The sequence below is a fragment of the Physella acuta genome, unplaced genomic scaffold (assembly GCF_028476545.2).
Source record: "Physella acuta isolate Inbredline_101_S28 unplaced genomic scaffold, ASM2847654v3 ptg002412l, whole genome shotgun sequence".
NCBI classification, from domain to species: Eukaryota; Metazoa; Mollusca; class Gastropoda; family Physidae; genus Physella; species Physella acuta.
In genome coordinates this window covers 39596-65449 of record NW_026733901.1, presented here as the reverse complement: position 1 = coordinate 65449, position 25854 = coordinate 39596, and the positions used below count along the sequence as shown (strand labels likewise).

The 25854-nt window shown below is 40.3% G+C and overlaps 2 protein-coding genes across 5 annotated transcripts; one reads left to right on the top strand and one right to left on the bottom strand.

Moving 5' to 3' along the window:
• Window positions 1-612: 612 nt before the first annotated feature.
• On the bottom strand, window positions 613-11120 carry LOC131933235 (sodium-dependent multivitamin transporter; the record flags this gene model as incomplete). Its single annotated transcript, XM_059290017.1, has 6 exons — window positions 11028-11120; window positions 10716-10784; window positions 2516-2567; window positions 1390-1457; window positions 1199-1279; window positions 613-686 (listed from the first exon to the last, which is right to left on the bottom strand). Coding segments are annotated over exons 1-6 (437 nt in total), but the record flags the coding sequence as incomplete, so codon positions are not given.
• Window positions 11121-17480: 6360 nt separating this feature from the next.
• LOC131933236 (uncharacterized) lies at window positions 17481-20442 on the top strand. Of its 4 annotated transcripts, none has more exons than XM_059290020.1 (3): window positions 17481-17598; window positions 18933-18986; window positions 19446-20442. In XM_059290020.1, the coding sequence occupies exons 2-3, from the start codon at window positions 18965-18967 to the stop codon at window positions 20345-20347; spliced, it is 924 nt and encodes a 307-aa protein (XP_059146003.1). In that variant the 5' UTR covers window positions 17481-17598; window positions 18933-18964; the 3' UTR covers window positions 20348-20442. The 4 variants fall into 4 exon arrangements, with proteins under 4 accessions (XP_059146003.1, XP_059146002.1, XP_059146004.1 ...); XM_059290019.1 differs by lacking the exon at window positions 17481-17598 and adding an exon at window positions 17607-18052; XM_059290021.1 differs by lacking the exon at window positions 17481-17598 and adding an exon at window positions 18096-18570.
• Window positions 20443-25854: the final 5412 nt, after the last annotated feature.

Here is a 25854-nt window from a genome sequence, read left to right as displayed (position 1 = left end):
GGCCTCATAATGACATGGAAAGTATTAAAGCCGTATATTAGTTATGAACACAATATATGTTATTGAAATAGTAAATTGGTAGTTGGTTTATCGAGATCTACTAAATTGTTGTGCACGTCCGCATGTGGGGGGATGGGGTTCGTCGAAAGTGGACGCGTGTGGACGAGGGGGGGAGGGAGGGAGGAAAAAAAAAGGGGGGGGGGGGGGGGGAGGAGGGACTAAAGTCCGAAATTGTTGTGGGCGTCATACTTTTGTCTGCTATTGTCTGCTATTATCTGCTATTGTCTGCTATTGTCTACTATTGTCTGATATTGTCTACTATTGTCTACTATTGTCTACTATTGTTTACTTTTGTCTGCTATTGTCTGCTATTGTCTACTATTGTCTGATATTGTCTGTTCTTGTCTGCTATTGTCTGATATTGTCTACTATTGTCTACTATTGTCTACTTTTGTCTACTATTGTCTACTATTGTCTACTATTGTCTACTTTTGTCTACTATTGTCTACTATTGTCTACTATTGTCTACTACTGTATACTATTGTCTACTTTTGTTTACTGTCTACTATTGTCTACTATTGTCTGCTATTGTCTACTATTGTCTACACCCACTTAAAAAATTGAATTCTCTCCCAGCGGTCGTTGAGGCTCCATACACGCGATGCTCCGCCCACTTTTAATGTACCCTGTACAAGATGAAGCAATTACATTAATTAGCCATTGATTAATTCGATTAGAGTAAGCTTGAGGGAATACTTACCTTATTTTAATCCCCATAAAATCTTTTGACACCTCAAAAATAAAAGAAAGGATAGGCCAGTCATGTGATTTGTCAACACGTCACCGTGTTGTGTTCTTATTTCAACCAACCTTAGGCGTGTCGTCATCAACCAGCGTGTGACGTCAGCAGGCTCATTGGTTTACACATTGCAGCAACATCATGACAGCCAGAGTTTCTTCCAGGCTTTGCCCCCCCCCCCCCCCCCCCCCCCCCGAAAAAAATTTACCGCCCCCCCTCCCCCCGTACGAAACGAAATGAAATTTATATAATTTATATAGAAAATATATACTTTTAACAGTGTCCGCCCCCCCCCCGAAGAAAGTCTACCGCCCCCCCCCCCCCCGAAAATTTCAAGTGCCCCCCCCCCCCCCGGAGAAAAAAGTCTGGAAGAAACACTGATGACAGCTTACAACTTACTTGAATGACAACAGCCAGCAGACCAGCCAACATCATGACAGCTTGAAACACATCCGTCCAGATGACAGCTTTAATCCCACCCTAGGATAAACATTCAGTTTTCTGGACAGTTTTCTGTAGTAGACTAGGGAGCTATCAGCTGACATAGCGGCCATCTTTATACTTAGTGACAGAAATGTTGAAAGACTTACGAGAGCTGAGTAGAAAGTGGCGACAGCTCCAATACTTAAAATGGTGGCCCACAGAGGGAAGCCAGTCACTGAAACCAAAACAAAAAGCATGAAAGTAAAGCAAGGAAGCACAAGGATACGAGAGGGATTTATGTCTGGTGTTAAGTTGGTGGTATCTTGTTTAACAGAGTGACTGGTTAATTGTGACAAGAGGGGGGGGGGGGGGGTAACGCCAATGGGAACAAACAATGTACTGATCAGATCAGAACGAAAAACACGTCCAATGTAAGAATTGGGGTGACACCACATTGGAAAATAAAAAAATCAACATATCACTCGATGCTTCGACGTGGCTGCTAACTTCGATACTCTAACTAATTGATTTTGTATTGATTTGTTATGCAATATTTGTAATACGATTTATGGGTTATGTTTCATTTATATTAAAAGTGATGTCTAATAGTATGTCGGTTTAGACATTAAATAAATATGGGGGTTATGATAAATTCATACGATAAAGCGGTAGCGGATTAAAGGGGGGGGGGATGTTTAGAGGCCCCCTAATTTACTGCATAATTGTTGGTTTTCACTGAACAAACTAGTTTTAATTTTTGCATCACAATCTTCCATATACTTTTTACGAAATATCTAAGTATATATATATATATATATATATATATATATATATATATATATATATATATATATATATATATATATATATATATATTTATATATATATATATATATATATATTTATATATATATATATATATATATATATATATATATATATATATATATATATATATATATATATAAAATTTAGGGGCGGATTAAGCTTGAACAGGGCCCCCGGCTGAAAATTTTTGGGGGCAAAAATTTTCAGCCGGGGGCCCTGCTCAAGCTTAATCCGCCCCTAAATAAGTTTGGTCCTTAAATTTGGTATTGTTTTTTCAATGGAATAGGTTAAATCGGTAATATTGTGATTAAAATTTAGCATACCCATAAAACGAAATGAAAAAAAAAAGTTAATAGCGGATTCAAAAATTGGAATGTTGATTTGATTGGATTGTAACTCATCTTTCAATCAATTAAAATCAGAGCTCACAGGACTGCCGAACCAAGCAACATGCTGGGCACTGACCTGCCTTAAGAGCTGTAGCTGGACCATAGCACGTGATGCCCATGTAGATGGTCTGGAGAATAGTGGTGACATTTACTGGACAACTCTAAACATTATCAACATTTACTGGACAACTCTAAACATTATCAACATTTATTGGACAACTCTAAACATTATCAACGTTTATTGGACAACTCTAAACATTATCAACATTTACTGGACAACTCTAAACATTATCAACATTTACTGGACAACTCTAAAAATTTTCAACATTTACTAGACAACTCAAAACATTATCAACATTTATTGGACAACTCTAAACATCAACATTTTTTGGATAACTCTAAACATTTTCAATATTTACTGGACAACTCTAAACATTTTCAACATTTATTGGACAACTCTAAAACATTATCAACATTTTTTGGACAACTCTAAACATTTTCAATATTTACTGGATAACTCTAAACATATTCAATATTTACTGGATAACTGAACATTTATAAGTTTTAATGGATGAATATAAACATTTTCAACATTTAATTGATTACTTTAAACATTTGAATAATTTGTGGATAACTATAAATGTTTTATTGTTTTGTGCATAACTATAATTATTTTATTATTACCGTAAATATTTTCGAGACATAATAGAAAACAAAATATAAAAAAAAAGACAAAAATGTTATATTACTAAATGGGTGGGTAAAAAAACCGATATTTTAATAAACCATGTCCACCACCACTTAACCGACTTGAGAAACTACACAACATCATCAGTAATGTCGCAACCAATATCCTACCTGAGACAACATCATCAGGAATGTCGCCACCAATATCCTACCTGAGACAACATCATCAGGAATGTCGCCACCCATTTCCTACCTGAGACAACATCATCAGTAATGTCGCCACCAATATCCTACCTGAGACAACATCATCAGGAATGTCGCAACCAATATCCTACCCGAGACAATATCATCAGTAATGTCACCACCAATATCCTACCTGAGACAACATCATCAGTAATGTCGCCACCAATATCCTACCTGAGACAACATCATCAGGAATGTCGCCACCAATATCCTACCTGAGACAACATCATCAGTAATGTCACCACCAATATCCTACCTGAGACAACATCATCAGTAATGTCGCCACCAATATCCTACCTGAGACAACATCATCAGTAATGTCGCCACCAATATCCTACCTGAGACAACATCATCAGGAATGTCGCCACCAATATCCTACCTGAGACAACATCATCAGGAATGTCGCCACCAATATCCTACCTGAGACAATATCATCAGTAATGTCGCCACCAATATCCTACCTGAGACAACATCATCAGTAATGTCGCCACCAATATCCTACCTGAGACAACATCATCAGGAATGTCGCCACCAATATCCTACCCGAGACAACATCATCAGGAATGTCGCCACCCATTTCCTACCTGAGACAACATCATCAGTAATGTCGCCACCAATATCCTACCTGAGACAACATCATCAGGAATGTCGCCACCCATTTCCTACCTGAGACAACATCATCAGGAATGTCGCCACCAATATCCTACCTGAGACAACATCATCAGGAATGTCGCCACCAATATCCTACCTGAGACAACATCATCAGGAATGTCGCCACCAATATCCTACCTGAGACAACATCATCAGTAATGTCACCACCAATATCCTACCTGAGACAACATCATCAGTAATGTCGCCACCAATATCCTACCTGAGACAACATCATCAGGAATGTCGCCACCAATTTCCTACCTGAGACAACATCATCAGGAATGTCGCCACCAATATCCTACCTGAGACAACATCATCAGTAATGTCACCACCAATATCCTACCTGAGACAACATCATCAGTAATGTCGCCACCAATATCCTACCTGAGATAACATCATCAGTAATGTCGCCACCAATATCCTACCTGAGACAACATCATCAGGAATGTCGCCACCAATATCCTACCTGAGACAACATCATCAGGAATGTCGCCACCCATTTCCTACCTGAGACAACATCATCAGTAATGTCGCCACCAATATCCTACCTGAGACAACATCATCAGGAATGTCGCCACCCATTTCCTACCTAAGACAACATCATCAGGAATGTCGCCACCAATATCCTACCCGAGACAACATCATCAGGAATGTTGCCACCAATATCCTACCTGAGACAACATCATCAGGAATGTCGCCACCAATATCCTACCTGAGACAACATCATCAGTAATGTGCCCACCAATATCCTACCTGAGACAATATCATCAGGAATGTGCCCACCAATATCCTACCTGAGACAACATCATCAGTAATGTCGCCACCAATATCCTACCTGAGACAACATCATCAGGAATGTCGCCACCAATATCCTACCTGAGACAACATCATCAGTAATGTCGCCACCAATATCCTACCTGAGACAACATCATCAGGAATGTCGCCACCCATTTCCTACCTGAGACAACATCATCAGGAATGTGCCCACCAATATCCTACCTGAGACAACATCATCAGTAATGTGCCCACCAATATCCTACCTGAGACAACATCATCAGTAATGTCGCCACCAATATCCTACCTGAGACAACATCATCAGGAATGTGCCCACCAATATCCTACCTGAGACAACATCATCAGTAATGTGCCCACCAATATCCTACCTGAGACAACATCATCAGTAATGTCGCCACCAATATCCTACCTGAGACAACATCATCAGTAATGTGCCCACCAATATCCTACCTGAGACAACATCATCAGTAATGTGCCCACCAATATCCTACCTGAGACAACATCATCAGTAATGTCGCCACCAATATCCTACCTGAGACAACATCATCAGTAATGTCGCCACCAATATCCTACCTGAGACAACATCATCAGTAATGTCGCCACCAATATCCTACCTGAGACAACATCATCAGGAATGTCGCCACCAATATCCTACCCGAGACAACATCATCAGGAATGTCGCCACCCATTTCCTACCTGAGACAACATCATCAGTAATGTCGCCACCAATATCCTACCTGAGACAACATCATCAGGAATGTCGCCACCCATTTCCTACCTGAGACAACATCATCAGGAATGTCGCCACCAATATCCTACCTGAGACAACATCATCAGGAATGTCGCCACCAATATCCTACCTGAGACAACATCATCAGGAATGTCGCCACCAATATCCTACCTGAGACAACATCATCAGTAATGTCACCACCAATATCCTACCTGAGACAACATCATCAGTAATGTCGCCACCAATATCCTACCTGAGACAACATCATCAGGAATGTCGCCACCAATTTCCTACCTGAGACAACATCATCAGGAATGTCGCCACCAATATCCTACCTGAGACAACATCATCAGTAATGTCACCACCAATATCCTACCTGAGACAACATCATCAGTAATGTCGCCACCAATATCCTACCTGAGATAACATCATCAGATATGTCGCCACCAATATCCTACCTGAGACAACATCATCAGGAATGTCGCCACCAATATCCTACCTGAGACAACATCATCAGGAATGTCGCCACCCATTTCCTACCTGAGACAACATCATCAGTAATGTCGCCACCAATATCCTACCTGAGACAACATCATCAGGAATGTCGCCACCCATTTCCTACCTAAGACAACATCATCAGGAATGTCGCCACCAATATCCTACCCGAGACAACATCATCAGGAATGTTGCCACCAATATCCTACCTGAGACAACATCATCAGGAATGTCGCCACCAATATCCTACCTGAGACAACATCATCAGTAATGTGCCCACCAATATCCTACCTGAGACAATATCATCAGGAATGTGCCCACCAATATCCTACCTGAGACAACATCATCAGTAATGTCGCCACCAATATCCTACCTGAGACAACATCATCAGGAATGTCGCCACCAATATCCTACCTGAGACAACATCATCAGTAATGTCGCCACCAATATCCTACCTGAGACAACATCATCAGGAATGTCGCCACCCATTTCCTACCTGAGACAACATCATCAGGAATGTGCCCACCAATATCCTACCTGAGACAACATCATCAGTAATGTGCCCACCAATATCCTACCTGAGACAACATCATCAGTAATGTCGCCACCAATATCCTACCTGAGACAACATCATCAGGAATGTGCCCACCAATATCCTACCTGAGACAACATCATCAGTAATGTGCCCACCAATATCCTACCTGAGACAACATCATCAGTAATGTCGCCACCAATATCCTACCTGAGACAACATCATCAGTAATGTGCCCACCAATATCCTACCTGAGACAACATCATCAGTAATGTGCCCACCAATATCCTACCTGAGACAACATCATCAGTAATGTCGCCACCAATATCCTACCTGAGACAACATCATCAGTAATGTCGCCACCAATATCCTACCTGAGACAACATCATCAGTAATGTCGCCACCAATATCCTACCTGAGACAACATCATCAGTAATGTGCCCACCAATATCCTACCTGAGACAACATCATCAGTAATGTGCCCACCAATATCCTACCTGAGACAACATCATCAGTAATGTCGCCACCAATATCCTACCTGAGACAACATCATCAGGAATGTCGCCACCCATTTCCTACCTGAGACAACATCATCAGGAATGTCGCCACCCATTTCCTACCTGAGACAACATCATCAGTAATGTCGCCACCAATATCCTACCTGAGATAACATCATCAGGAATGTCGCCACCAATATTCTACCTGAGACAACATCATCAGTAATGTCGCCACCAATATCCTACCTGAGACAACATCATCAGGAATGTCGCCACCAATATCCTACCTGAGACAACATCATCAGTAATGTCACCACCAATATCCTACCTGAGACAACATCATCAGGAATGTCGCCACCAATATCCTACCTGAGACAACATCATCAGTAATGTCACCACCAATATCCTACCTGAGACAACATCATCAGTAATGTCGCCACCAATATCCTACCTGAGACAACATATCAGTAATGTCGCCACCAATATCCTACCTGAGACAACATCATCAGGAATGTCGCCACCAATATCCTACCTGAGACAACATCATCAGTAATGTCGCCACCAATATCCTACCTGAGACAACATATCAGTAATGTCGCCACCAATATCCTACCTGAGACAACATCATCAGGAATGTCGCCACCAATATCCTACCTGAGACAACATCATCAGTAATGTCGCCCCAATATCCTACCTGAGACAACATCATCAGGAATGTCGCCACCAATATCCTACCTGAGACAACATCATCAGTAATGTCACCACCAATATCCTACCTGAGACAACATCATCAGTAATGTCGCCACCAATATCCTACCTGAGACAACATCATCAGTAATGTCGCCACCAATATCCTACCTGAGACAACATCATCAGGAATGTCGCCACCAATATCCTACCTGAGACAACATCATCAGTAATGTCACCACCAATATCCTACCTGAGACAACATCATCAGTAATGTCGCCACCAATATCCTACCTGAGACAACATCATCAGTAATGTCGCCACCAATATCCTACCTGAGACAACATCATCAGGAATGTCGCCACCCATTTCCTACCTGAGACAACATCATCAGGAATGTCGCCACCAATATTCTACCTGAGACAACATCATCAGTAATGTCGCCACCAATATCCTACCTGAGACAACATCATCAGGAATGTCGCCACCAATATCCTACCTGAGACAACATCATCAGTAATGTCACCACCAATATCCTACCTGAGACAACATCATCAGGAATGTCGCCACCAATATCCTACCTGAGACAACATCATCAGTAATGTCGCCACCAATATCCTACCTGAGACAACATCATCAGTAATGTCGCCACCAATATCCTACCTGAGACAACATCATCAGTAATGTGCCCACCAATATCCTACCTGAGACAACATCATCAGGAATGTTGCCACCAATATCCTACCCGAGACAACATCATCAGGAATGTCGCCACCCATTTCCTACCTGAGACAACATCATCAGTAATGTCGCCACCAATATCCTACCTGAGACAACATCATCAGGAATGTCGCCACCCATTTCCTACCTGAGACAACATCATCAGGAATGTCGCCACCAATATCCTACCTGAGACAACATCATCAGGAATGTCGCCACCAATATCCTACCTGAGACAACATCATCAGGAATGTCGCCACCAATATCCTACCTGAGACAACATCATCAGTAATGTCACCACCAATATCCTACCTGAGACAACATCATCAGTAATGTCGCCACCAATATCCTACCTGAGACAACATCATCAGGAATGTCGCCACCAATTTCCTACCTGAGACAACATCATCAGGAATGTCGCCACCAATATCCTACCTGAGACAACATCATCAGTAATGTCACCACCAATATCCTACCTGAGACAACATCATCAGTAATGTCGCCACCAATATCCTACCTGAGATAACATCATCAGTAATGTCGCCACCAATATCCTACCTGAGACAACATCATCAGGAATGTCGCCACCAATATCCTACCTGAGACAACATCATCAGGAATGTCGCCACCCATTTCCTACCTGAGACAACATCATCAGTAATGTCGCCACCAATATCCTACCTGAGACAACATCATCAGGAATGTCGCCACCCATTTCCTACCTAAGACAACATCATCAGGAATGTCGCCACCAATATCCTACCCGAGACAACATCATCAGGAATGTTGCCACCAATATCCTACCTGAGACAACATCATCAGGAATGTCGCCACCAATATCCTACCTGAGACAACATCATCAGTAATGTGCCCACCAATATCCTACCTGAGACAATATCATCATGAATGTGCCCACCAATATCCTACCTGAGACAACATCATCAGTAATGTCGCCACCAATATCCTACCTGAGACAACATCATCAGGAATGTCGCCACCAATATCCTACCTGAGACAACATCATCAGTAATGTCGCCACCAATATCCTACCTGAGACAACATCATCAGGAATGTCGCCACCCATTTCCTACCTGAGACAACATCATCAGGAATGTGCCCACCAATATCCTACCTGAGACAACATCATCAGTAATGTGCCCACCAATATCCTACCTGAGACAACATCATCAGTAATGTCGCCACCAATATCCTACCTGAGACAACATCATCAGTAATGTCGCCACCAATATCCTACCTGAGACAACATCATCAGTAATGTCGCCACCAATATCCTACCTGAGACAACATCATCAGGAATGTGCCCACCAATATCCTACCTGAGACAACATCATCAGTAATGTGCCCACCAATATCCTACCTGAGACAACATCATCAGTAATGTCGCCACCAATATCCTACCTGAGACAACATCATCAGTAATGTGCCCACCAATATCCTACCTGAGACAACATCATCAGTAATGTGCCCACCAATATCCTACCTGAGACAACATCATCAGTAATGTCGCCACCAATATCCTACCTGAGACAACATCATCAGTAATGTCGCCACCAATATCCTACCTGAGACAACATCATCAGTAATGTCGCCACCAATATCCTACCTGAGACAACATCATCAGTAATGTGCCCACCAATATCCTACCTGAGACAACATCATCAGTAATGTGCCCACCAATATCCTACCTGAGACAACATCATCAGTAATGTCGCCACCAATATCCTACCTGAGACAACATCATCAGAAATGTCGCCACCCATTTCCTACCTGAGACAACATCATCAGGAATGTCGCCACCCATTTCCTACCTGAGACAACATCATCAGGAATGTCGCCACCCATTTCCTACCTGAGACAACATCATCAGGAATGTGCCCACCAATATCCTACCTGAGACAACATCATCAGTAATGTCGCCACCCATTTCCTACCTGAGACAACATCATCAGGAATGTCGCCACCCATTTCCTACCTGAGACAACATCATCAGGAATGTCCCCACCAATATCCTACCTGAGACAACATCATCAGGAATGTCGCCACCCATTTCCTACCTGAGACAACATCATCAGGAATGTGCCCACCAATATCCTACCTGAGACAACATCATCAGGAATGTTGCCACCCATTTCCTACCTGAGACAACATCATCAGTAATGTCGCCACCAATATCCTACCTGAGACAACATCATCAGGAATGTCGCCACCAATATCCTACCTGAGACAACATCATCAGGAATGTCCCCACCAACCTTGCATAGCGTGACTTGAATCTTTGTTCTAAATACTAGATGGACACATGCAAACATTACAGGTCAATAAGACACGTTTTTATATTTGCATTTATATTCTCTATATAACTATTGAACTTCTATTTAAATCTAATTTTTCCTAATATCTATTAATCTAACATTACTGAACCAACAAGGAACTTGTGTATCCAACATTACTTGACCAAAAAGAGACATGTACATCCAACATTAATGCACCAACAAGAGACAAGCAGTGTAATCCAGCATAAAGAACTCACGTCAAACGAACTCGTTAGCTTCAGTGGAAACAGTAGGGGGACAACAAAGATGGCCGCCAGTAGAGCTCCCAACATCAGACCAAACACAGACATGTAGAACTCGGTACCCTGGGGAAAATGTAGAACTCGGTACCCTGGGGAAAATGTAGAACTCGGTACCCTGGGGAAAATGTAGAACTCGGTACCCTGGGGAAAATGTAGAACTCGGTACCCTGGGGAAAATGTAGAACTCGGTACCCTGGGGGAAAATGTAGAACACGGTACCCTGGGGAAAATGTAGAACTCGGTACCCTGGGGAAAATGTAGAACTCGGTACCCTGGGGAAATGTAGAACTCGGTACCCTGGGGGAAAATGTAGAACTCGGTACCCTGGGGAAAATGTAGAACTCGGTACCCTGGGGGAAAATGTAGAACTCGGTACCCTGGGGAAAATGTAGAACTCGGTACCCTGGGGAAAATGTAGAACTCGATACCCTGGGGAAAATGTAGAACTCGGTACCCTGGGAAAATGTAGAACTCGGTACCCTGGGGAAAATGTAGAACTCGGTACCCTGGGGGAAAATGTAGAACTCGGTACCCTGGGGAAAATGTAGAACTCGGTACCCTGGGGGAAATGTAGAACTCGGTACCCTAGGGAAAATGTAGAACTCGGTACCCTGGGGAAAATGTAGAACTCGATACCCTGGGGAAAATGTAGAACTCGGTACCCTGGGGAAAATGTAGAACTCGGTACCCTGGGGAAAATGTAGAACTCGGTACCCTGGGGAAAATGTAGAACTCGATACCCTGGGGAAAATGTAGAACTCGGTACCCTGGGGAAAATGTAGAACTCGGTACCCTGGGGAAAATGTAGAACTTGGTACCCTGGGGAAAATGTTTCGATATCAGACCATCCAGAGAAAGGTAGAGCTCAGTATATATCCACTGAATCCTTTCTTGAGATTGTCCTTTATGGTATACTCAACCTGAAACAGTACAAACAGAAACACCGAGAATGTATAACTAACATACATGTCAGCATTAGATCTGTGTAAAGTACCTGTGTGTGATGTAACTGTGTGAACAGTGTGACGTACCTGTGTGTGATGTAACTGTGTGAACAGTGTGACGTACCTGTGTGTGAACAGTGTGACCTACCTGTGTGTGAACAGTGTGACGTACCTGTGTGTGACCATTGTGACGTACCTGTGTGTGAACAGTGTGATGTACCTGTGTGTGACCAGTGTGACGTACCTGTGTGTGACCAGTGTGACGTACCTGTGTGTGACGTACCTGTGTGTGAACAGTGTGACGTACCTGTGTGTGACCAGTGTGACGTACCTGTGTGTGACCAGTGTGACGTACCTGTGTGTGACCATTGTGACGTACCTGTGTGTGACCAGTGTAACGTACCTGTGTGTGACCATTGTGACGTACCTGTGTGTGACGTACCTGTGTGTGACCAGTGTGACGTACCTGTGTGTGAACAGTGTGACGTACCTGTGTGACGTACCTGTGTGTGACCAGTGTGACGTACCTGTGTGCGACCAGTGTGACGTAACTGTGTGTGACCTGTGTGACGTACCTGTGTGTGACCAGTGTGACGTACCTGTGTGTGACCATTGTGACGTACCTGTGTGCGACCAGTGTGACGTACCTGTGTGTGACCAGTGTGACGTACCTGTGTGTGACCAGTGTGACGTACCTGTGTGTGACCAGTGTGACGTACCTGTGTGTGACGTACCTGTGTGTGACCAGTGTGACGTACCTGTGTGTGACGTACCTGTGTGTGACCAGTGTGACGTACCTGTGTGTGACCAGTGTGACGTACCTGTGTGTGACCAGTGTGACGTACCTGTGTGTGACGTACCTGTGTGTGAACAGTGTGACGTACCTGTGTGACCAGTGTGACGTACCTGTGTGTGACCAGTGTGACGTACCTGTGTGTGACGTACCTGTGTGTGAACAGTGTGACGTACCTGTGTGTGACCAGTGTGACGTACCTGTGTGTGACGTACCTGTGTGTGACCAGTGTGACGTACCTGTGTGTGACCAGTGTGACGTACCTGTGTTTGACCAGTGTGACGTACCTGTGTGTGACCAGTGTGACGTACCTGTGTGTGACCAGTGTGACGTACCTGTGTGTGACCAGTGTGACGTACCTGTGTGTGACGTACCTGTGTGTGACCAGTGTGACGTACCTGTGTGTGACGTACCTGTGTGTGACCAGTGTGACGTACCTGTGTGTGACGTACCTGTGTGTGACCAGTGTGACGTACCTGTGTGTGACCAGTGTGACGTACCTGTGTTTGACCAGTGTGACGTACCTGTGTGTGACCAGTGTGACGTACCTGTTTGTGACCAGTGTGACGTACCTGTGTGTGACCAGTGTGACGTACCTGTGTGTGACCAGTGTGACGTACCTGTGTGTGACCAGTGTGACGTACCTGTGTGTGACGTACCTGTGTGTGACCAGTGTGACGTACCTGTGTGTGACGTACCTGTGTGTGACCAGTGTGACGTACCCGTGTGTGAACAGTGTGACGTACCTGTGTGTGACCAGTGTGACGTACCTGTGTGTGACCAGTGTGACGTACCTGTGTGTGACCATTGTGACGTACCTGTGTGTGACCAGTGTAACGTACCTGTGTGTGACCATTGTGACGTACCTGTGTGTGACGTACCTGTGTGTGACCAGTGTGACGTACCTGTGTGTGAACAGTGTGACGTACCTGTGTGACGTACCTGTGTGTGACCAGTGTGACGTACCTGTGTGCGACCAGTGTGACGTACCTGTGTGTGACCTGTGTGACGTACCTGTGTGTGACCAGTGTGACGTACCTGTGTGTGACCATTGTGACGTACCTGTGTGCGACCAGTGTGACGTACCTGTGTGTGACCAGTGTGACGTACCTGTGTGTGACCAGTGTGACGTACCTGTGTGTGACGTACCTGTGTGTGACCATTGTGACGTACCTGTGTGTGACCAGTGTGACGTACCTGTGTGTGACGTACCTGTGTGTGACCAGTGTGACGTACCTGTGTGTGACCATTGTGACGTACCTGTGTGTGACCAGTGTGACGTACCTGTGTGTGACCAGTGTGACGTACCTGTGTGTGACCAGTGTGACGTACCTGTGTGTGACGTACCTGTGTGTGACCAGTATGACGTACCTGTGTGTGACCAGTGTGACGTACCTGTGTGACCAGTGTGACGTACCTGTGTGTGACCAGTGTGACGTACCTGTGTGTGACGTACCTGTGTGTGACCAGTGTGACGTACCTGTGTTTGACCAGTGTGACGTACCTGTGTGTGACCAGTGTGACGTACCTGTGTGTGACCAGTGTGACGTACCTGTGTGTGACGTACCTGTGTTTGACCAGTGTGACGTACCTGTGTGTGAACAGTGTGACGTACCTGTGTGACCAGTGTGACGTACCTGTGTGTGACCAGTGTGACGTACCTGTGTGTGAACAGTGTGACGTACCTGTGTGTGACCAGTGTGACGTACCTGTGTGTGACCAGTGTGACGTACCTGTGTGTGACCAGTGTGACGTACCTGTGTGTGACGTACCTGTGTTTGACCAGTGTGACGTACCTGTGTGACCAGTGTGACGTACCTGTGTGTGACCAGTGTGACGTACCTGTGTGTGACGAGTGTGACGTACCTGTGTGACCAGTGTGACGTACCTGTGTGTGACCAGTGTGACGTACCTGTGTGTGACCAGTGTGACGTACCAGTGTGTGACCAGTGTGACGTACATGTGTGTGACCATTGTGACGTACCTGTGTGTGATCAGTGTGACGTACCTGTGTGTGACCAGTGTGACGTACCTGTGTGTGACCATTGTGACGTACCTGAGTGACAATTGTGACGTACCAGAGTGTGACCAGTGTGACGTACATGTGTGTGATCAGTGTGACGTACCTGTGTGTACATCTCGGCTGGGTGACCGAGGATTAAGACAGCTGACATGAATGAGACCAGGATGGAGATGGCCACCGGAAGTGTGGACATGTTCCTGTTGGCCAGCAGGTATTCGCCTGGTTACATCAGCAAGAGAACGTTTGTCAACAGAAATATTTTATATCAGCAAGAGAACTTTTGTCAACAGAAATATTTTATATCAGCAAGAGAACATTTGTCAACAGAAATATTTTATATCAGCAAGAGAACTTTTGTCAACAGAAATATTTTATATCAGCAAGAGAACATTTGTCAACATAAATATTTTATATCAGCAAGAGAACTTTTGTCAACAGAAATATTTTATATCAGCAAGAGAACATTTGTCAACAGAAATATTTTATATCAGCAAGAGAACATTTGTCAACAGAAATATTTTATATCAGCAAGAGAACGTTTGTCAACAGAAATATTTTAATCTGTCCATTTATTGTAGATGTGTCAACTCTATATGTGTCAACTAACTCTAGATGTGACAACTAACTCTAGATGTGTCAACTAATTCTAGATGTGTCAACTAACTCTAGATGTGTCAACTAACTCTAGATGTATCAACTAATTCCCCCACCCCCCCCCCCCCCCAAAAAAAAGAGATGCCTGGATGAAACTCTGCTCTAAATGTGTCAATTACTTATAAATGGGTTAACTTCAAATCCTGAACCCTTACAAAACCCCATCTTAGTTGAGACAGTCTTATAGACCACAAATCCTGAACCCTTACAAAACCCCATCTTAGTTGAGACAGTTTTATAGACCACAAATCCTGAACCCTTACAAAACCCCATCTTAGTTGAGACAGTTTTATAGACCACAAATCCTGAACCCTTACAAAACCCCATCTTAGTTGAGACAGTCTTGTAGACCACAAATCCTGATATAACCACTGACTTACCTCGAGTTTTTTGTTTTCCCCCCTTAAGAGCAAACCAAAGGCCGATGGCAGTAGAGACCACCAATAGACCAGCAAACACGACATAATCCACAACACCAAACGAGTTGATGAACCCGGACATGACGTCACTAGGATGACTTCAGATTCAATATTCCTTTAAGGTGACCATCAAAAGATGACTTCAGATTCAATAAAGGATGACTTTAAAAATTCTTTAACATGACTACAAAAAGATTTCAATATCTCTATAAGTTGACGTCGATTTAAGGTCGTAACAAGAGTAGAGTGGTATCTAAAAGTTCTATCGAAAAGTTCTTCCTTTTATAAGCGAGAGAATATTTTCTTTCAAAATCCACAGGGTTTTCCAAGTGACCAGTCCACTTCCGGTTGTAATTCTCTTTTCGATTAACGTCCTTAATCTACAGGATCTAAATCAATGACCAGCGAATACGTTAAAGAAATTTTAAAAAAATATTTGAGTACAAAACTAGGCTGATTATTTCAAATTAATGGACGTCGCTGTGTAAAGTGGACCAGACGGTACAGGTCGCTTGAACTCTTGCTAGATCTATTTATACACCTGGACTGGTCCAAAGATCTACCTTTATTGTCACCTGTACCTGTCACTAGATGGGCGATCAATCTTTAGTCACCCCCCGGGCGTTAAGTGACGTCACTTTAGTCCCCACGGGCGTGTGGCGACACAGAGCTTTGACAGTCTCTCACTTCAAAACACTGGTTAGTACTTTGTATTGATTGTAAGGATTGTTTAGTACTTTCTATTGATTGTAAGGATTGTTTATTACTTTCTATTGATTGTAATGATTGTGCAGTACTTTGTATTAATTGTAAGGATTGTTTAGTTTATATATATATATATACATATATATATAAATATATATATATATATATATATATATATATATATATATATATATATATATATATATATATATATATATATATATATATATATATATATAATTGACATATTCATGTTTATTTTTATGTCTAAGCATGTGTATGTGTTTTAAAACGTTTATTACTGTATATATTTTTCAATGGACGGTGTATTTCATTATGCTCTGTGCGTTGTGTGTCTGTGAAAGTTGTAATTGGGGTCGTTTTCCTCCCCCCTCCCATTTAGCCATACATCATTTTGTGCAAACGTTATAGCAATCCTCCTGTTCATTCAAGTTGTAAAAAGCATCGTTATCGTACTAAATTTAGCAGCTGGTGTCATCAGCCCCCTCCTCCCGGGTGGTAGCTTTAAACTGTGTACAGTTAATGGTAACAATGTTAATATTAAAACAGGAATAAGCATTATTTTCTATATAGTTAGCTAGTTCACGTCATGGTGTTACACCCCCCCCCCCCCCTTCCCTTAGGGATTGTCTATTTGTCCTTAAAATACTATTTAATTTTCATTATTCATTAATTTAAATAGCCACAAAAATTTCTTCTGCAGATTTTGAAAGTTTTTGCCTTGGTGTCACCCTTCTAACTGGTGTCCCCCGATGCGGCCCCTCCCCTCCCCTGCCCCCTTCGACCCCCCTGAACCTGTCTACGCTACTGTGACCAAGACTTTTACCAATACAATCACTCGAGATATATCTATATTTAACAGCTAGAGACAACATTTAGTTGTGTACCAGCTGTCATGTAAACGGGGATTTCCCGACAAACAATTTCGGCTTTTCCCGATTTTACATCATTGTCACCTCTATGTAAGGTAAGTAAGTCGCCATTATTTTATTTTCGGGAGCTGATTTTTTCTGACCAACAAATAAATAATATTAATAAATATAGACCAACAGTTCTTGACCGCTTTAATTCGCCCTTCATGACCCACGATTCATCCATATCGCTCACTTCATAACTAGTTGGGATTCAACAACTTGGTTGTTCAACTGTTGTAGCATTGTAGTGAAGTTCAAATGTACACATTTTGTATCATGAAATAACAGTTTCCATTTAACTTGTAGAGGTTTACAAGCACTAAGCCGCCAGTAGACAAGTTGGACCCCATGACCCCCGTGGATGTTATAAATAGATGACACCTAGGTGTGACATATAGAAAGTGATTCTCTACCACTAAACACATTTACATAAATAGGTTCACATATTTTACAATAATTATTATACCATACTAACTGAAAAGAACCATAATATATTCATCAATTAAGGTAAAATGCGACTTTATTACATTTACTAATGACACGCTTGTTATATACAATTTTAATTTATACATTAAAAAAGAATAATTTCTTCAAAAAAGTATTATTCAATTCTTTAGAATTATATACTAGATAAATGTCCCGTTGAGAGAAATACAACAAGCGATAGGTTGATAGTGTTGTATTTTTCTCTAAACCAAAACCAAAACTAAAATCATATAGTAGAGATGCTATACATTGCCACAATACTTTATCTGGTAACTCTGATATACACGTAGTTACTGCAAAATGATACTAAATATAGTCGTAGCTATACCCCTAAACCTTGCACCTAATCTCAATCATGACAATTGTTGCAGTTAGAGTTTCTTTCAGGCGATTTAGGTTTTGGTTTAGAGAAAAGAGAACACTATCAACCTATCAACGGGCCATCTCGTAGATGAATTATGTGCATAATCCGTATTTTGTATTCTAACCAGATCAAGAACAACTCAACTGGTCTCAATATCTAGCAAACTTTGTACAAGGTTGTATCAAAAATGTCATAACATGCATTAGTGGTATCAGGATAAAACTATCTAGAGGTCAGAGCAGCTGACATACAAGATGGCGTCCTGTTCAAGCGACTTGCTACATGTCATCACGACCTGCAAGATTTAATATAGAAATAATTCCATGAAAAACTCAGAATATCTGGCAACACTGCCAATGACAGAACAAAGGGTCGGGATTTATACAGGCCTTAGGCTCTTCTAGCAGGAAATGTAGATTGGCCAGAATTAATTAGATGATTATCATTGGAGAGAGTATCAACTCCCAATAAAGATTACTGTTTTGTATGTTTTCTTTTTATTATCTGTAAAATAGCTTTATTATTTGTCTATTTCAGCAAGTATGAAAGAATGAACGAAGATATCAACTATGGACTTTGATGGTACATTATGTAAGCCAATTTTCATCGGTTGTAAATTAAATCTAAATCGACAGATTATCTATCATTTATTAGATTGATTGGACACATGGATTTACCCTTTATGATGTACACAAGTTAACCCTAGCAGCGATTGAAAAAAAAACCAGATTGATTTAGCTCATATGGCACCAGACTTATCATCCAGATTGATTTAGCTCATATGGTACCAGACTTATCATCCAGATTGATTTAGCTCATATGGTACCAGACTTATCATCCAGATTGATTTAGCTCATATGGCACCAGACTTATCATCCAGATTGATTTAGCTCATATGGCACCAGACTTATCATCCAGATTGATTTAGCTGATATGGTACCAGACTTATCATCCAGATTGATTTAGCTCATATGGTACCAGACTTATCATCCAGATTGATTTAGCTCATATGGTGCCAGACTTAACGTTTTATTTCATGTTTTTCTCCAGGGCATCACGAGGCAGAGGTGGACTGTCTAGATGAAGCCGACACACTCGGAAGATTTAGTGCCTGTAGTCAACCGTCCGGTCACGGTCAACTAGTGCCGGTCACGTCGTTCACACAGGACAACCTGCCGGCAGACATGATAGACCTACTGGACGCCATCCTGGCACTGGCTGGTATCACGGTCAAGCTGACCGTCAAACGTACCAGCCCCCACCGGCCGGAGTTTTTCCCCGACTCAAGACGTCCCTACCCCCACCACAACAGGCGGGGCCAAAGGGTCATTTTGTACGGGAGTGGTCGAGTGGATAGCGTGAGCATCCACCAGCGCGAGCCGTGCCCGTGTACGGGATGTGTTCAGTCGGGTGAGCCACGAGTGTGTTGGGGAGAAATCCTGGTCAACACGGCAGCACATTGCGTGTTTGACACGGTAGAAGCACAACGCACCACCTGCACGTTTGATTTTGACAGTGCCGACAGCCCAGCGTTTGATGTGGCTGGGCTCGAGGCTAGAGGGGTGGATGTTGACGGGGACAGGTGTCTCCTCAGGTGTGTGTCTCACGACGTCGACAAGTTAGCTCCCCTTGAAGCTCGGGTACAGCTGTTCGATCGCCTGGCTAGCGACGTGTGTGAGAGGTACAAAGGTTGTAAGGACGAGAACAGACTCGCTGTCATCGTCTCCCACCCACACGGCCGCTATAAGCGCATCTCTGTTGGTCAGTGGGTCAACAGGTTACCTAAGGGCATCAACGACGCCATGTTTGAGTACACGACAGCAACATGCCCGGGCAGCAGTGGGGCATTTGTCTTCATGCCGGGGAGGGAAGGCTACTGGTCGGACCACGTCCATAGCTGCTACAGCAGTCAGCTCCAATTGAAACGTTGTAGTGCTGGGTACGATGTTTGACTGACGTCAGCTCCAACTGAAACGTTGTAGTGCTGGGTACGACGTTTAACTGACGTCAAGCTCAACTAAAACGTTGTAGTGCTGGGTACGACGTTTAACTGACGTCAAGCTCAACTAAAACGTTGTAGTGCTGGGTACGATGTTTGACTGACCTCAGCTCCAACTAAAACGTTGTAGTGCTGGGTACGACGTTTAACTTACGTCAAGCTAAACTAAAACGTTGTAGTGCTGGGTACGACGTTTAACTGACGTCAAGCTCAACTAAAACGTTGTAGTGCTGGGTACGATGTTTGACTGACCTCAGCTCCAACTAAAACGTTGTAGTGCTGGGTACGACGTTTGACTGACGTCACCTCCAACTAAAACGTTGTAGTGCTGGGTACGACGTTTGACGTTAGACTCAACTGAAACGTTGTAGTGCTGGGTACGACGTTTGACTGACAAATAAATCAACAGTAGATATCAAGTGTAATATTTATATTATAAATTCTACGTGCAAATATATCAACAATTGGGTATAATATTACTTATATCTGTATTATAAATCAAATGTATTAATATGTCAATTGAGTGTAACATTTGTATTATAAATCATATCTATAACTATGTCAATTGATGTATTTCTTTTATGATCATCAACAGTGTAAAAACTGTTGTCCGTTTCTGTAAAACTTCAACACTGGTAATGACAAACTGTGGCTAGTTACTTCATTAAATGTTGTCAAAATTAATCTAATGCCAAATAACCATAAATGTGTGAGATTTCAGAGCAGGGGGAATAATAAGATTGTAAAGATTTGCTGTACAATTAATATTAATTGCTTCCCTTGAATGTTTTTTTTTAGTTGCAGTAACTTATAAATTATTATAAAAAACATTTAAACGATGTAAAATTTCGTTAAAAATATTTGTAAAAGGGAGGTAGGGGTGAGTATAGAGAAAAATTTTATAACAGAAGGATTGTTTTTAGTTTTCGTAATTTGTTTATTTGCAAATGTTCTTCTGTTTCAGTATATTTGGATGAAAGAATTATTTCTTGTAACAAATGGTTTCTTTAAAATTAGATAATCTATTTTACAAACAAACAAATGGTACCAATTTTTTGGTGATTAGTTCCAAGTGTAGGGGTGTGTCATATACAGGGGCGGAACTACAGTGCCGCCAGACCCTGCAATGCGGGGGGGGGGGCATGCCATTTAGGGGCCCACAGCCGACCATAATAATTTTTTATAGTTATGAGTCAAAATATTCTTGCATTTTGACTCGACGGTAAAAGCTTTTGTAAATAACAAACAGATCTACTACAGTAATGATGTTATACATTAGCTAACACATGCTGTTGTGTGAAAAAAAAATATATGCCTGAGCTGAAGTGTGAAAGATAGGCAAACATTCAAAACACTTCCATGACTTATTTCCCTTTTTTAAATAGTTAAATAGGGGTGATCATAAGCTCCTTTTAATATATTTGTACTAAACAAATAAAAAAGCAATTACTTCTCTTAATTATTTTTTTAAATACATAATAAATAATGACATCATACGAAGGAAATATATTTAAAACAAATAATATAAATACAAAAAAGCAAAAAAAAAATAGACATAACTCGAGAAACAGTTACACATACAAAGCTTTCACGTTTTATATTCTTTTTGACCGGCTAAAACTAGCGGGTAAGCAGTATTACAGCAAACATATTGAATAAACTAGTTCTAAATCTAAAAAAAATAAATAATTCAAAACAGACTAAAGCACTCACACACATGGCATGTTGTAATTTGTTTAAATTCAAATTGAAAAAGAAAAACATTTTTTTTCTTCAAAACCTGATCAGGCCAGAAATGAGTATCCAATGTTTGTATTCTGTGTTTGTGTGTATATATATATATATATATATATATATATATATATATATATATATATATATATATATAGGTGGAAGGGCCCAGAAATTTTTTTTGCGGGGTGGCCCTTTTTTTCTAGTTTCGCCACTGGTCCTATAAGGTTAGCAGTTGACGTTTTAAATCTATCTAATACAACGTTAGATTGTAATACAACATTAGATTGTAATACAACATTAGATTATAATACAACATTAGAATATAATACAACATTAGATTGTAATACAACATTAGATTGTAATACAACATTAGATTGTAATACAACATTAGATTATAATACAACATTAGATTGTAATACAACATTAGATTGTAATACAACATAAGATTGTAATATAACATTAGATTGTAATACTACATTAGATTGTAATACTACATTAGATTGTAATACAACATTAGATTGTAATACTACATTAGATTGTAATACAACATTAGATTGTAATACAACATTAGATTGTAATACAACATTAGATTATAATACAACATTAGATTGTAATACAACATTAGATTGTAATACATTAGATTGTAATACAACATTAGATTATAATACAACATTAGATTGTAATACAACATTAGATTGTAATACAACATTAGATTGTAATACAACATTAGATTGTAATACAACATTAGATTGTAATACAACATTAGATTATAATACAACATTAGATTGTAATACAACATAAGATTGTAATATAACATTAGATTGTAATACTACATTAGATTGTAATACTACATTAGATTGTAATACAACATTAGATTGTAATACAACATTAGATTATAATACAACATTAGATTATAATACAACATTAGATTGTAATACAACATTAGATTGTAATACAACATAAGATTGTAATATAACATTAGATTGTAATACTACATTAGATTGTAATACTACATTAGATTGTAATACAACATTAGATTGTAATACAACATTAGATTGTAATACAACATAAGATTGTAATATAACATTAGATTGTAATACTACATTAGATTGCAATACAACATTAGATTATAATACAACATTAGATTGTAATACAACATTAGATTGTAATACAACATAAGATTGTAATACAACATTAGATTGTAATACAACATTAGATTGTAATACAACATTAGATTAGGAGTAGGTGGGATGGGTTTACTTGCAAGACTTTTACCTTTAAATAAAATGTTTACCTGTAATTAAAGTTTACCAGTAAGTCAAATGTCTGCAGGTACGTTAAGGTTTACCTCTGTCTAAATTGTTTACATATGACAAAATATTTACCTGTAAGTAAAGTGATATCTACAGAAACTTTATATCTTGATGAATAAATGTTTACCCGTACAAAAACATTAGTCTGCGAATACAATATTCACCTGTAATAAAACACGATTTACCTGTAAATAAAACACGATTTACCTGTAAATAAAACACGATTTACCTGTAAATAAAACACGATTTACCTGTAAATAAAACACGATTTACCTGTAAATAAAACACGATTTACCTGTAAATAAAACACGATTTACCTGTAAATAAAACACGATTTACCTTTAAAAAACCCGATTTACCTTTAAAAAACACGATTTACCTGTAAATAAAACACGATTTACCTTTAAAAAACACGATTTACCTTTAAAAAACACGATTTACCTGTAAATAAAACACGATTTACCTGTAAATAAAACACGATTTACCTGTTAAAAAAAAGAGGAAAAAAAGTTTATCTATGAGTACAACATTTAACTATTTAAAAAAACGTTTTCTGTAAAAGAAAAAAAGGTGTACCTCTAAGAAACGAGTAAATACCTTGATATGAAACGAGTAAATACCTTGATATGACCCACTGCCTTCATTTAAAAACCACTTCATCTCGACCCAGCACGGACCATGTCAACATTTTCTTGTCCAACATTTTTCTCTCGCGTCACCGTTTTATTATGTCATCTTGGTTTTCACCTCTCTTCTGTGTCACCAGATGCTCTGTGTCACCATTTCTTTAAACCGTGTTTTCTAGGTCACCATATATCATGTGACACCATTTAATGTGTGTCAACATTTATTAAATGTCAAAATGTGTTATGTGTCATCATGCATTATGCATCACCATTTATTGTGTTACTATTTATTGTGTCACCATTTATTGTATGTCACCCTTTGGTAACTATGACAAGCCAGAGCAGTGTAGAATTTAAAAAAAAAAACCATTAAAAAAACAACCAACCATTGTATTTGTGTTAAGTCGCCGCTGTTAAATTTGCTACCTTCATTAATTAGGATCTGAGTGGCTTATTGTAGAGCGAGTTCAGGTATCCTGGCAGTTAATTACCCCCCCCCCCCCCTTAGAACATCAACACACCATAACATTCACTGTCTTGCTAATGAGTGACCTGCCACACCTTTATGTAAATAGACTCGTCATTACAACTGGGTTTTCACACAGACAATACACATAGGAGGCTTCATGGGTTGATGAAGGCTACACGGGTTGATATAAGGTAAGACGAACTTTATTGCCCTCAATACTTATTTCTACCCCTGTACGTTAGCAGTATTGCGGTCACTGTAGACAGGTACATCAAGGTTGACCTTAGGAAGCACCAGGTGACCTTATATAGCATACGTTGACCTCAATAAGTACCTGCTGACCCTAATAAAGCACCGGTTCCTGTTAGTTTTTTGTCGTAGCCACTCACGAACTACATGTTTCCTGATGTTGCATGAAAACAGAAGGATTCAAGTTAGTTGATTGCTATTTAATTGAATAAGATAAAAAAAAAGGATTTGTTTAAATAAGAAAAAATAAAATGAATTGGTTGAATAAGATAAAATAAAAGGATTTGTTTAAATGAGATAAAATATAATGATTTGGTTGAATAAGATTAAATTTTAAAAAAAAATCACAAAATGTGCGTAAAATACTGCGGTAAATAGTACTTTATGTAGGAAACTTTCATTAATTAAAAAAATTAATTAGACATCCAATTAAGCTGAATTTGATATCAGATAGTATTATCATCAGGTCTTGACCCACGTCCCAAGTTTGAAGCGAATAGGTCAGTTAGAACTGGTCGAAATTTTGCTCGCCAGTTTAGATCCATGACGAACGAATCACGACAGTCAAAAGAACGAGGAATCAAATTAAATAAAATCAATTTAAATAAAATCAAGTTAAATAAAATCAAAGTTAAATAAAATCAATTTAAATAAAATCAAGTTAAATAAAATCAAGTTAAATAAAATCAAGTTAAATAAAACCAAGTTAAATAAAAGCTTGTAATAAAACGATTTGACTGAATAAGATAGAAATAAAAGGATTGGAATTAATAATTGGTTTGATCTAATTGTAGTGTCTATCGGATAAAAGCTGTAGTAATGCATAAAAGACAAAGTCGGGCGAAATATATTAGCAGGGTTTCATAATTGCTTTACCAATCATATATTCTTAGATGCGTGACCTTGTTTTCTAAAAGTGAGTTATTTAAATGTAAACAATGTCTGCACTTGAATCATATTTATCGGGGCACGGGTTTACCTACACTACCACCCAGTACGCCATGGGGCGAGCTGTAGGACAGCATTGAGTGTACGTTAATCACTCACCTTAATATCAACGTAAATCACT